The sequence below is a fragment of the Jatropha curcas genome, chromosome 5 (assembly GCF_041381405.1).
Source record: "Jatropha curcas cultivar XTBG-Jc1 chromosome 5, XTBG_Jcur_1.0, whole genome shotgun sequence".
Classification (NCBI taxonomy): domain Eukaryota; kingdom Viridiplantae; phylum Streptophyta; class Magnoliopsida; order Malpighiales; family Euphorbiaceae; genus Jatropha; species Jatropha curcas.
In genome coordinates, this window is record NC_143155.1 from 29,933,856 (window position 1) to 29,948,507 (window position 14,652).

General features: G+C 36.5%; 1 protein-coding gene across 16 annotated transcripts; it reads right to left on the reverse strand.

The window, feature by feature from the left end:
- Positions 1 to 391: 391 nt before the first annotated feature.
- MEE44 (Nucleotidyltransferase family protein) lies at positions 392 to 11,307 on the reverse strand. Of its 16 annotated transcripts, none has more exons than XM_020682649.2 (19): positions 10,244 to 11,304; positions 9,371 to 9,913; positions 9,133 to 9,252; positions 7,054 to 9,057; positions 6,769 to 6,885; positions 6,433 to 6,615; positions 6,289 to 6,351; positions 4,616 to 4,687; positions 4,252 to 4,515; positions 3,355 to 3,474; positions 3,028 to 3,087; positions 2,893 to 2,933; positions 2,689 to 2,766; positions 2,500 to 2,584; positions 1,731 to 1,880; positions 1,510 to 1,635; positions 1,297 to 1,418; positions 803 to 1,175; positions 392 to 727 (listed from the first exon to the last, which is right to left on the reverse strand). In XM_020682649.2, exons 1-15 carry the CDS (start codon positions 11,129 to 11,131, stop codon positions 1,743 to 1,745), a joined length of 4,776 nt encoding a protein of 1,591 aa, XP_020538308.1. In that variant the 5' UTR covers positions 11,132 to 11,304; the 3' UTR covers positions 392 to 727; positions 803 to 1,175; positions 1,297 to 1,418; positions 1,510 to 1,635; positions 1,731 to 1,742. The 16 variants fall into 16 exon arrangements, with proteins under 16 accessions (XP_020538308.1, XP_020538305.1, XP_020538300.1 ...); XM_020682646.2 differs by having other exon boundaries at positions 392 to 733; XM_020682641.2 differs by having other exon boundaries at positions 392 to 1,175; positions 1,297 to 1,379.
- Between the last annotated feature and the right edge of the window lie 3,345 nt (positions 11,308 to 14,652).

Below are 14,652 nucleotides of genomic sequence, written 5' to 3' on the forward strand. Positions count from 1 at the left end.
AGGGATCTGGAGGGAATGATTCTCAAGAATCTTCTTAGAATCTTCTCTAGAAATGGAGATTGAATTGCGTTTTATGTAACTTTGACCTGGAGAAAAACAATTTCAGGAAAAGGAGAATTTGATCCGTAAACTAGGAATTGGCTAATTGCTAATTGGGTTTCTTTCCCACTCTTATCTTTTAGTGAAATATTACCAGCGCACATGAATATTATTTAACTCCCGAAATCAAAGCGCTAAAATAATTTTATTTCAAATTTGCGTGGCATTATTAATATATTAAGTAGATGACAATTATTATATGTAAGAATATCCACCTTGGATTGTTTGGATTTTGATCGATATCAAAAACATCCTACCATTAATAGAGTGAGGGAAAAGAGAGCAAGGCTGCTTTGGATGGTAAAAATCATATTTCCTTCATGTAATGGCGAACATTGCTTTAATACATGTTTTTCAATCAGGTCATAGGGCCAGTCAAATGTGAAAAATCCCTCCAACTATTTGTCCTAATCCTATGAGCACAACAACTAATTTCAATATTCCTTCTCATCATGCAGGAACCATTGAAATCCTTCTCATTACAGGTCTCTGTCTGCGGAATCTGTCAAGTGAATGCCTGATGAACTAATTTCAATCCGACTTGCTTCCACAAATACAGAAAAATATTCACAGTAATAGAATCCTGTCCCTCTCTGATTTCCCACATGTTCAAGTCATTCATCCGAACCTGTAACTGAAGATTCAAACTATACATGAAGAACATTAAGCTACAATTTGTAATTCGCTATCTGAAATACAATACCTTCATCACAAGTACACGCAGAGCAACAACAGTATGAGACGCATCAACAGACTTGTTTCTGCAGTTGGCTGCACCTTGCCTTCGGCTGCTGCCGATTTTCCTTTTCATTTTTGTCATATCATTCATCCTCTCAATCAACCAGAAGGTAGAGAAAGCAATATCGCCACCAAATCAACCAGGCAAGTACAATATAGGAAAACTCCTTGCAACATAGAAGACAGATACTGGGAGGCAATTTCTCATGAAAATAACTGCAGAAGCATGACGCAATGTCGTGAAGATCAAGGAAGCTCTCATGAAATTCAGAAGAGACTTGAATCAAAGTGGAAGTCACTGGTGTATTCATGTCAGTTCATGTGTATCAATGGGAAAACTGCATGATAAATAAGTAGGAATTAAAGTTGGATTTGATTTAAGTATTGAAATTTCTATTTTATTTCATTCCTATTTTAAAATTGAAGGGAGATTGTACTACTACATTTGATATATATTACCACACGGACTCAACAAATGGACTCAAGCAGGCATGAACTACTTTCTGAAAGATGTAGGCAGCTTCCATTTTGACAAGCCAAACCTTAAACTTGCAAGGACAACCATAGATCATTTTCACAAACTGAAAATCAAATTCAGAAAAAATCATTTTCCCAAAAATGGGGCAACTATCTTTCTTCAAATGCAGTTTCTACGTGAAAATTAATACCCACCTCTATCCATGTTACTAAGTCTTAATCTGGGTTGTAAGCATTAAAGTGACATCATTCGATTGATCGAGCAATGATTAACTTGGTGAATTGAACAGCAGCATTGCCAAATTTTGGAAATATCCTTCACTGCATTGGAAAAGAAAATTTTTTATAGTGATTTAATACCAAGGCTCTCAATAATTCAAGCTAGTTACTAATGTTACAGACAGTTCAAATAATACCTTATAACCAGTTCATTGTTTTGCCTGTAATGAATTAATACTTGGGATAATTTTAGAAAGCAGTTTGTATGGTGACCTCGAGCATGCATCACCATCATCAGGAAGTGATGTTGACTCGTTCTCCAAAATGGAATAAGCTTCTGAAAATGCCTGCACCACACAATATTTATTTCTCTTTAACCATTTTTATTACAAGGATTTGTACCAAAGGGAATGAGAGCTGGCAATAGATATTAAGACTCTGTCAAGCAAGTTGCCTGAAGTATAATCAGAGAAGAATAACATATTTAGACCACATATGACATGGGTGACATTTCGACATCTGATAAAAAGTTAGGCTGTACAAAAGATGAATAGGGAATAACATCCCACTATATGATTCCAACTACTAAGAATTGAGATTTAATTTAATTTATGATTTCAAATTATTTGTACGTAATTTTTCACAAGAATTCCTTGCTCACCAATTTACAATTCTTTTAATCTTCTTTATAAAGACCCAACTAAGGGTGTACCATGATACAAAGACGACAATTCCATTTTAGGGGATTCCCACTGTTTAGAGTCATTTACAAGGTAATAGAAAACCATTCCCTTAAATATTCAGAATCATGCAAAATTAGAAAAATTTGCTCAACAAATCAGAAAGTCCTTTTATTTGCCCTATTGAGTATCAATATTAACACAGATGTCAACTAAGGATTTTTCAACTGCAATAGAAATAGCAAACCCAATCCCAATGGTAAGTGCAACTATTGTGTAGGCTTACCTTGATACATTGATGTATCCGAAAGCAGTTTCTCCCCACATTATTTGTTGGAAAAAGTGGATCATCAATGTGAATTGGATCAATGCTACAGCACCAGGTGGTACAACATCAATCTATTGTAGAGACAAAAGATTTAACAGGATATGCTATTTATAGATTCTAGGAAAAAGAAAAGACTGCTAATATTACCTATAACCTCGTTCCCTGTTTATATAGACTCCAGTTCCCTGAACTGAGATCCGCATTTGGCGAGGATCAAAAACATTCCTTGTAGAGAGACAACAAATTAGTTCAAAGCCAAAGATGAATTCCCAAAAAAAAAAAAGGTACTGTGTTAAAATCAGGTCGGAAACACTCCCAACTATGAAATGTGGGGAAAAACATATAACTCACCCAAAAAAGTAAAGAAAATCCATCAGAAGGCTTCCCCAATTCTGCAAGAATATCCAGGAAACAACTGAGGTATCATAAGAAAAATGTGTACAATGTAGAAACAAAATATAGCAGAGTTCACAACATAAAACTTACTTGATTAATAGGCCGGCCAAGATGATGCTCATGCTGCAGAAAACGTGTAATTAATAGCACCTGTAATGAGCGTTTATAAGCGAGAATTAGATACCCAATGTGAGAGAGCAGCTAATTTCATAAAATCATGAAAAGAGCATGGATGCAAAGTTTTATCTAATTGTTGTCTGTCTTTGAGGGGAGAGAGAAGGGAGGGTGGGGGCAAACCAGGTTCATATAAAAATTCAGCCTAGAAGATGAAACATGAAAATATAAACCTCCGTGACAATACAGTCCAATATTTATTTGGGAAACCTTACACCACTAAAGGCAAGGAAGTATAATTACCAAACAATAGGAACTTAAGCCACCAGAGTAGGACTGATCAAGACTACGATCTGCCAAGAACTGTTTTAGTACCAAAGCAAGTGGTGTTGCAGCTGGAAATTGCTCGGTAAGTTCTTTGACCTGTTAAAACAAAAAGGTAATAAGAAAGGAAAGAAAATAACCAACAATTCACGATGTGAAACAAATAATATAGTGAACAGAAGATTTTATCAAATGAAATGAACTGCGAATACACAAATACATACTTATCAAAAACAATCTCAAATTAGAAGGAAAAAACAGCTACTTAAGACTCTAATGTTTAAACAAGTCCAGCATTGTCCAAGGGACGCAATTAAAAGGAAAAACAAACAGAAATGAACTTTTATTTCAGTCTCAAAATCCTATTGAGTCAGTCAGTTGAATGATGGTCGAGGTTAGCTTCTACTATTTATGATTGCATTTGAGGTTTTTTTTTTTTTTTTTTTTTTTGTAGCTTCCCAGGAACCCATTAACATTCACCAACCTTTTGACATGTAGATTCCATCCTGAAGTGAGCAAAAGTTGCAAAGTATGAGAACTGTTTTCCTGATATAAATACTAAATCCATTGTTGTAACATCCATTTCTTGGTTGAAAATCTCAAACCTGGATAGATGAAATAGTACTCCCTGCCTGTACACTCTTTGCCAGCTAAAAATTTACTTAAATAGCCATTCACCTTGTCAAGCAAGAGGCTAAAATATTAACATAGGAATACATGCAGCCGTCTGTTAAGACCTTTAGCATACCATCTTATTTAATTCTCAAGTCTGTTTTGGAAAATGGCCCACTATGTGTTTGAATAACTCATAAAACTTTTGAAACATCACAAAGATTCTAGTTGATAATTAATACATTCTTGACCAAGAGAAACTACCAGCTCTGTAGTTTGGAACCCTGTATGTGATGGAGACTTGAAGCTGATGTCAAGACGAATTGATTTCACATCCTTCGTACTATCACAATTACTTTGCGAGCAGTTTGGTGAAATTGAGTCTTCTGAACCAACCACATCAGTTCGATAATTGTTCTCGTGATCACCAGTCATACGAGTTGGCTCCTCCTTTGGTGATTGTATATTGGAAGTGGCAGAAATAATCAGATCACTGGGGACCTCCACCACAAGCATAATAATAGGTATCTGAAAGAAAAAGAGGTACCAGTGTGAGATGAAATAGAGAACAAGGAAGACAGCAACAAGAGCCATCAAGACTAGCAGGGTTAGGAAAATGAGCCATTACAGCTGTATTTTCCACAGTCTTCAGGGAATCATTTTTCACCCACTCCTGGTTGGCAAGATACCTGGCAGCATGCTGGAAGATAAAGGTAGCAATTTCAGTTTTGCAAAAAGCCCCAAGAAAATAATAATAAAAGCATTTTTCCAATGATTAGTTGAATTAGATTATAAACTTATTTCCAGCTATACAAGATAAAAGTTGGGAGAACAAAGTTCTAGAAGAAAAATAAAATTCATGTATTTGGCATTCAACCAACAAATACAGCTTACTACAACTTATTTTGATTGCCAAACTTAAAAATGCTAGAATACTATGCCAAAAGTGTTACAACCAGGGTAATGGGAGAAGGAAAAAAATTTGTCCATATATTTGGTTGGACAAAATGAAAAGGCTATGCAATATGCTGCGATGAGCATTCTATGCAATTAGCATCAACATTCTTTTTCTATGATGAGAATTGACATTCTTAGATAAATATTAAGCACTATAGATCATACATCATCATTGTTCTTCTTTCAGAATAAGCACCCTGACAGCCAGTGTTGGACCAAATACATGAATTTTATTTTCCTTCTAGAACTTTGTTCTCCCAATTTTTATCTTTTATTGCTGGAAATAAGTTTATAATCTAATTCAACTGATCATTAGAAAAGGCTATGCAATATGCTACTATGAGCATTCTATAACAATTAGCATCAGCATTTATGATGAGAATTGACATTCTTAGATAAACATTAAGCACTATAGATCATGCATCATCATTGTTCTTCTTTCATAATAAGCACCCTCACAGCCAGGGTTGGACCAAAATTTGGCATGCTAACAACCACCACAGAAATGTCTGTTATGGAAAGACACTAGCTAGAGGTAGACACGACCACGGTTCCAGAACCGCAAGTTTCGGTTTCAAAACCGCCGGTTCCGGTTATAAAAAAGGTGAAACCGGAACCCAACCACTTTTAGACGGTTTTGGAACCGCCGGTTTCGGTTTCTTCCCGGTTTTGAACCGAAACTAAATAATATATTTAAAAATTTTTAAAATGTTTTTTTAAGATTTGTAGCTTGAATAAATAATAATAACAAATATTAATATCGAAAAAAAAAACTAAATCAATTTAATAAAAGTTCTTAAATATTACTCTAAAAAACTATATAAAACATAAAAATAAGTTGATAGTTTTTTTCACCCGGAACCGTCGGTTTCGGTTCAAAAAATGAAGAACCGGAACCGAACCTTAAGTTCATGGTTCCGGTTACGGTTTTAGAACCAGAACCGTTGACTACGGTATAGGGCCGGTTTTGACCAGTTCAATTTCAGTTCGGTTCCGATTTAAAATCGAACCGTGGTCATCCCTAGCTAGAGGAACAACAAAAAGGAAATTTGAAGCTTGACCTCTAGCATGCCTAATTGTTGGAATGAAAGCTCTACCAAATACCAGAAAACCATAGAGTGAAAGTGAAATTTTAACGTGGTAACATGGTTAGATACTATGACCAGTAGCATGAAAGTACAATAGCTGATCAAATACCTAATCAACAAGGCCAACACCAAGTGAAGCGAACAATAGAACAGATAGGAATGTATTGGTTTAAGTCAAATTAAAGAAACAAATGTCACCATAGTCATGGAACAACTGCCTTGGGCAGTGCAACAAAAATTGATGGCACTAATGTACCTGAAGACAAGTTTCTTTAATACCATTACGGCCTTCTAAAATCCCAGCCTCCTTGATAGGTTCCTATAAAAAACATTCACAGTTAAAACTTCCTCCCCTTAAAGTACAACAGCAATAAGAATAATGCATCAACAAATTCCTTACCAAGTTCCTCACTGGAGGTAGACAAACCACAAGGTCAACATCACTTGTTGGAAGGGATAAACCAGTTGCATTCGATCCAAAGACGTTTGTTCTGGACCTAGGCCATAGAACTTGGAGAGATCGGGTAACTCGCTTGACAGCCCAATTAATGAAAGGCTTCCTTTCCATATTCTCTGCAGCAACCTTGGATGTAAACATGCCAGGAAAGTAATCAATCACAGTTGCATCCATGAAAGGAAGTAAAAATGCTAAGCAACAATTTTCTAAAGAAAGTTTACTTCCTGATTCTGGGAAGAAATCTAAAAAAGAAAGAAGAACATCATCTAAGCCTCGTACCTGCTTGCAGAAAAAGTCGATTTCACTGTGAAGAAGGCTGTGCATCAAAGAAAGAGATGCCTTTCGAGCTGGGCAATTCTGCATCTCAGGCGGTTGAAGCGGAAATGACACATCTGGCTGTGTAACAGTTACAGCCAATTAAACAATTACATATCCCACAATAAATTTAAAATGTTATAACATAGCCATTGGGCCAGTAAACGTTCAAATATTCACCTGAAATCCCTGTTTTTCATTTCCTTCCCTTTAACTTATATAAAAAAAGTAATACAAAAGCATACTTACATGTTCCTGATCACGTGCTAGCTGGGACATCGCAATAAGACGATCTTGCAGTAAACTTCCCGGGAGAGGCTGAATCATTGGATGGGTTGAAAGGTTTTTATTCCTCCAAGAAGGCAAAACAACTTCAGTACCATCCAAGCGTACACAAGCTTCTTCCAAATTAGTTCCCTCATGGTACCAACCTCTCATACTCCAATGTCTTGGGCTGGAACTACCAGACCTAACAGTTGGAAACCCGCGGTGTTTTCTAGAGCCGCTTACAGGAGAGGGTGGTGGTGGCCGTGGAGCCCGTGGAACACAGAGCACTACAGGTGAAGGTGGTCGCTTTATCCGAGGTTGTTCCCGCCTAGAAGGAGGAACACATGGGCTTTTATGATCATGACTACGCTTAAAATCAGATCTTGACCTTTCCCTTGACATATTTGGAATAATGATAGGAGGTAATATGGGGTAAGGAAGTGAATCTCCCACCTTCCCTTCAACATCAACTGACAAATTAGCTAAAGTTCCAGTGACCTCCTCCTCTGTAGCGGAGTCTGTTGGCGTTGTTGAAGAATGCAGTACCTTGCCAGATACTTCATTTCCAGGTAGAACATAGCCAAGTGCCTGGTGTCCAGCGCCCAAAGGCTCAAAAGGAGAACAAAATGAAGCAGCAGTCGGTGAAGTCAAACCATTTGTACTGTATGAAGAAGAGAAGGCAACCATGTCATCAACTGCCCTATTTATGTCAGCTTCATGCCAAGCCCATGTGCTATCATCAGAACTAAGAGAAGGGGGTCGAGAGAAACCTTTCCCTGGATGATCAGAAGGATTCCAATACATCACACCACCACCAAAGTACTGGTTATAATCTATCCCAGATACTGCATGAACCTCCAATTCTTCCTCTGATATCCAGTGGCTTTCATAATCATCCATCAGCTCCTGTGCATTTGCGGATTCAGGTGCGTCTATAAAATCCCCAGAATACTTTTTCTCTTCATCAGTGGTTTTCGCATTAAACTGCATGTTATGAGCAGTGAAACTCTGCTGAAACACAGACTGACGTCTTGAGATAAATCCAGAATCATAGTTGCATGTCATTGATGGAGCTAATCCATAATTGCTCCTAACCATTGGGGGCCAATCTAAACTCATTTGCAGTGGTCGAGACAGAGTCCTGTTGTAACCATTTTCAATGGCAGAATTTCTTGCCTGATGCACAGTGGGAACAAATGGTTGGCGAACGTGATTCTGCCAGTTGCAACCAACATCCAGATGCAATCTATCAGTGGCGGGTGGAAGATGTGAATTAAGAGATGGAAAATAGACAGGAGCTAAATTAGGCCACTCGTATGAAATGTATTCTGAAGAGTTTGTGAGCCTGGCACCATTAAATTTTTTATTCCCTTGTCCCTGAATTAGGGTGGGTTCATCTTTTACATTAAGGTCTCTGACTGATCTATCAGAAAACTTTGATCTTGCCTTGGATTTTTTATTCTGAAAATTGATGTCTTCATTGCTGGAATTAGTGTTAATCTTTAGCATAGGCACTACATGAGATGTTACACTAGTTTCCGTCTTGAAGTTTAGTGTTTCTATTCTGGAAGGTATAGATTCATCCTCCATCATATTGTTTGAGGACTGTTCATGCTCTGAGCCTATATGACAGATGCCTTCATTTTGCCCAACAACACCATCTTCTTGAATGCTCTGGACACCAATGCCCTCCTTAGTGGGCTCACTAGCAGAAGTATTGAGATTCACATTTGGTACAAAGGACTCGCTACCAACTAAAATATCATTTGATACATTCTGAGTGGCCGAATTATCAGATACCATATCAAGCTTTGCTGCCTCTTCTGAACAGATAATGGACATGCAGGGACCTTCTGCAACTGAGCTTTCAGCATTCTTCACTTCAACCACATTGTTTAAGGTAGAGGTTTTACTTTTATTTTTCCTTTTTCTGTTCTTCCTCGCAGCAGTTTGACCTTTCCCAATAACCAATCCTTGGGAGTGTTCCTGATGACAGGCTACCAGTTATAAACCATTTAAATCATCAATAAGAAAGATTATCCAAATGAAAAATTATGTAACCATTTCAACTGCTGATGATAATGTGTCTTCTTGTATTTCCCTTCCAAGAGGCATATTTGGTAACTCACTGACCGCCGTTGACTCCATATTCTCAGAATAAGTCAATGCATCGTCATGATCCTAAGAATCATTTAAACCAGTCACTACCAAAAAAATATCAACAACCAACATTTAAATGCAAATAAATAAAATAATTTTTTTGAAGGCTGCTAGCAATTATCAACAAGGGAAGAGGTACCTTGAGAGGTTTGTTGAAAGAAGATTCCCTGACACCTATCCCTGTAGCAGGAATTGACTTTTTCATGCTATGAGTCTTTCCCTTTTTCTTACGTTTACCAGCACTAAGCTTTTCCTTTGGTTTATTGGTTGAACTCTTAAAATTTCCTTCTCCAAGAAGTTCAAGCTTTGTGCAATCAAGTGAAATAACCATAACAAGTCCCCGTAGCTTTCTTAATATGCAATCAGAAAGGCTACTGACAGAATCCAATGTGCTAAAGAATATCTTTGATATATCATACTCAGTATGCCAATCTGCTAACATCAAAGTAACAATATCCCGAAGTACGTACAAACTACTAAATTGATTGGCCAACAAAACAGCTTTCGCAGATGGGGAAGCGCCCTTAACAGTTGAACCAAAATTCACATCGTCTGAGAGTTTTATGGTTGATTTTTGTGTTGATTCACCATAGCTGTACCCCAATTGTTGCCCTTCTCCTGCTCTAAATGGCCCTGTCTCATCCTCCACTGCAACAGTGGCTTCCTTCACAATCTCTAGAGTCTGAGAACTTGTAAATGACCACAAGTTTAGGCCACAATTCAGTTTTCTTTCTGTCTTCCTTTTTCTTTTTTCATAGAAAGCTCTTAAATATCATTAATTGTAGATTTCATTGTATCATTAATATTTGACATCCCCGCAATCTGAGACACTAATAAAGAATCATACTATACTAAGAAAAGAATTTTATTACTGACATGTAAATTAGATAACAGGATAATATCAACATTCTCGCGTCAAGATCATTTAAAACATACAACTTGTTTAAGTACATGAGATATTAAATAGAATAACACAACTCATATTGAAATAACCAAATTTTGCGGATAATACCAGTGATTTTGCAGCTTTCCCAAGCGATACAGTCAAGAATTTCCTCCTCGTTTCAGCGTCCAAATTTAGCCACCAATCAACACATCCTCGCTTTCTCCAAAATACATTAGCAGCTGTACCTGCAGAAATCATTTTCTCTTTCAATTTCACCCCCCTTTTCTTACCATGACTACAATTTAGCCACGCAAGCCTCAAAGCCACCTCTAACCTATTTGCCACAAAAGCCTCAATGCTATAATAACCTTTAGCTTTTAACCACTCAAATTCCGCCCAATCAAATCCTAATTCGCTTTCTTCTCCTCTCAAAAATCCTCCATTCGATATGTTATCCATTGTTTCAACAAACTTGTCTACGTTTTCCACCAACTCTTCGCTTACAGTTACTGAATCTAAACACCAAATCGAACAACAACATTCCGCGATCTTCTCGCCTTCTCTGGACCCAAAAATCCGAGTTGACTCAAAAATTAACCGCTCCGACTCGTTAGACTCGGCGGTTCGAGACAAGAGACCCCGTGACTTCTTGTAACAAAGGCCAGGAAGGTCACGTGAGGGCAGGTCAGGAAGAATGATGAAACGGCCGCGTCCTTGTTTACGGACTTCGCCAAGCATTTGAATTAGAAGCTGTGTGAATTTATAATCGACGGTTGTGAGATGAGCTTGGCGTTGATGGACGGTGAGAGATGAGAACCATCTGAGGATCGAGGACCTTGGATTGGGGTTAGGATTGAGATTGGAGAGGAGAGAATGAGAATGGTAAAGAGAGATGTGAGCAGTGAGCGAATCGAAGAGTTGGTTCTGAGTCATAAGCGAGTTGGTGAGAGAGGTTGGAGAAGGTGGCGGATTGTTAGATGAATTAGTAAGGTCGTCCGGTTTTTTGTTTTTCATCTTTTTTCTTCTCTGCAGAAAGAAAAAGAAACACAGAGGTCAAGAAAGCAAATGCATGAGAGTGGGGGAAAGCACAGAAGAAGAGAAAACAAAGGCAAAAATTGCGTCTGGTTGTGAGAAAAATGCGGCTACTGAGAATTTGTTGCTTTGTAATAGATTCCGTAATTAAGATTAGCGGCTCGGTATATTAAATGATCGGCATTTAATTTAATTTAATACCTATTTCTCTCACAATAAAAACAAAAACTTACTGCCCAACTATGAGCAAGCATAGTGTACGTGGGGAAGACAGTCTGAGAATTAGCTTGGAATTACAGGCCCAGCCCACTGGAGTCCATCGCACCTAGGTATTGGGCCTCCATGTAATTTCATATCCATTTGACCCATTTCTAGGTGTTTTTAATTGTTGGGCCAAGCAGGAAAGCTGTTTTGATTTGAAAGATGATTTGGATTGACCAAGCTTGCCTTGGCAAATCCTAGTTGCCATTTATTTTTTCCCGAAAATTTACTGTTGTAAAAGAATGAAGAAAGCCTTTCAGGAAAAAAAAAAAAAAAAAAAAAAAAGAATGGAAAAAAGCTTCCGCCAAAGAAAAAGTGTTCAAAGAACAATTAATTTCAGCTCCTACTAATGAACATGAATAAGATCATTGGCATAAAAGTGGATAAAAACAGGAAAAAATGTGGCTGCTGAGATTCGAGCCCAGTTCTTCACAGCCACAACGTGAAATTCTTACCACTAAATTACAGCCACTTGATAGTTCCTTACAACTTCAAGTGGAAATTATTCATGTTAGAAACATTCTTAACCATATACTATTAGGTTGCCTATACAAGGCAAAAATTTGACATATTAAAAGAATGTGAGATCCGAGGCACTAAATTGCACTTATTCCATAATTTAAAGAATTTTATATATTGATTATTTTTATAAGAATATCAGTGAGGAAAGTGCTTTGACTATTTCTCTGGTCAATTAAAAAAGTAGGTGAACATTTTTTTCCCCTCTTGATCCGGTATTTTTTTTTTATATGATTAATTATAATTTACGTGATTAACATACTCATTGAGAATATTATTTTTTTTCCTGAGAGCACGATTCAAGATATTTTATATGAAATAAAATGGAGTAGTCTTTTGAGGACATAAATGTAATTAGCATCTAATAAGAGCTGATTTTTCTTTTTCTTCTTTTTTCCAATTTGCATTTCATTGGCAAAGTCAGTGACACCCCAATAAATGGTCTCACTGTATTACCACAGCAGACAACCACACATTATTGATTATGGCATTAACAAGTCAATGCCAATAAAAAAGGTTCATCTGGCGAGCCCAGACATTGTTAAAATTTCACAATTCATTGAATGCTTTCGTTTTCAGAAAAAACAATACACAACAAGCCTAGAATTTTCATGGAGGTGTTTTATATTTTTATCCTTTTTTTTATTAATTCGGCTGGAATTCAAATGATTTGAATTAATAAGGGGGGCTAAAGTTAAAAAAAAATGATAATTACCGGAAAAATAAAAACTATTGATTTATTAAAATCTCTATTCTTTTATTCTTTACTTGTTAATACTAATTATTTTAATTTATCTGAATTATTTATATTTTTAACCAGTACCTCAGGGAAAAAAAAGGATAGGAAACAACTAATTATATTTATAAGCATGCATGCTTCGGTGCTGTGACCTTTCCATCTTTTCTGAACGGTGGAATCCATAATGGTGCTGTCTGTCCCTATGTACTAATGATCAAAAGCTTGGCTAAACGGTTGGGAGAATTATTTAGGTTTTGAAAAACCCAGAACTTAACCGTCCATTTCCAATCAAATAATATTCTAATGGTCTCATGCAGGTGCCAAACGTAGTTAGAACCCAAACAGTTTGGTATACAGTCTAAGGTTTGAATTTCAAAATGGTAACCTTGCATGCATTTAAAAAAATTAATAAAACTGTGATTTTTTTTTTTTTTTTTTTTTTTTTTGGCGGGTGCTTCTGTTGGTATAAAAAGGAAACATGCATGTGCAATTTTGAAAACTAGAAGAACTGATCCAAGAACCAGACCCCAAGGATATACATGCACCATGTCTTTGAGCAGTACAAAGCAACCATCGTCACAAATTTCCCGCTTCTCGTGTCACACGCTCCACACGTGCTATTCCTTTCGGATACTAGTTTCAAAATCAGAGTATTTTCTTTTTTTTTTTTTTTATAACCATGGGTGGATTTGCAGGTATTTGATATCAGCGGAGAGGTCACATGTGAGACACAAACAACGCCGCTGCTGCTACTTGCTAGTGCTTTGAGTGTCTATGTGAAATTATGGCTTTTTGTAGCGTGAACCAAAGGCGATGCCCACGCATTGCATAAACAAGGATTTAAAAATATTTCTAGTTTATAAAATTAAATAAGAAAGAGCCAAAAAAGAAAGCAAGGAAACAAAACATGTGTAAAAGAGTGCTACCCAAAAAGAAAAGATTTTAGGGTAAGCTGTCTTCCATGCATGCTTCAAGTGGGTTAGTATCATTTTATGGTTTATATATTGTTATAATTAAGACACAAGCCAAACTTTCGAGCTCTACTTCTTGTTTGTTTGCAAAGAAAATGATGATTCAAACTTAAAATTAAAGAAAAAACAAAAGTTCATTTTGGATCCAAGTCTTGAAGATAAAAGGGTTTGCATTTTTTTCATGGGTTTGGCAGTTGAGTACTTTGGTCACATGTTAGGTGATGGAAATCTTACTACAATAGAACATGAAGATCTTTCTTTTGAGTGGTAGTTAGCCTTTTAATTAATTATAAAGGCGTCATTTAGGATATCTGTAAGTGAACTTGTTTGACTTCTTTTCTTGCTTTGTCTCGTAACATATTTTAGTGGCCAAAAATGAGACAACATGATGACTCTTAGATTTTGCAGTTTGTATTTTTCATCCAAATATTGTCAATTAATGATTCTTGCACGTTACCATGTAATTATCATATTACCTTCTTAATATTTTTTAATTCTCCAACAATAAAGAAAATGAAAATACATCTATAACCCATTTAATTAATTTTTACTTCAATTACTAATTCAATTCGACGTTATTTGTTTTTAGAAAAAAGAGAGAAAAAGAACACTAGCTATTTGCACCATTTAGGTTAAGCCACTCCAGGACTATCATGATCTAACCATTGATGAATCCTGAAAGAGGATAAATAAGAAGATTCAAGCCCAAAGTAAAAGTATACGCAGCCAATCAATCAACACAAAAGTTTGCTCTCTATAGGATGCAAAAGATATGAAGACTCTAATTCAAATGGAAGAAATTTTGAATTGAAGAAACAAGAGAACGAACTAAAAGTAGAAGTTCACAACTAATTAAGCCATTAGATACTTGTTATTTTCAATGAACATGTAGCTTAATTTATCTAACAACGAAGGAAGAAAGAAAAAGAATATACTTTCGCCAATTAGGTAACTTGCAGCATAACCATACAAGAAGAAGCAACACAGTAGCCTATGGAATCACTGGAGGGTAA

Bases quoted from the DNA above. Each gene is read 5' to 3' on its own strand.
- MEE44 (XM_020682647.2), bottom strand. From the start codon at position 11,131: ATGAAAAACAAAAAACCGGACGACCTTACTAATTCATCTAACAATCCG. The intron at 9,253-9,370 runs GTACCTCTTCCC...AATGATTCTTAG, and splicing joins CTTTCAACAAACCTCTCAAG to GATCATGACGATGCATTGAC. The intron at 2,585-2,688 runs GTAATATTAGCA...CTGGTGCTGTAG, and splicing joins AACAGGGAACGAGGTTATAG to CATTGATCCAATTCACATTG.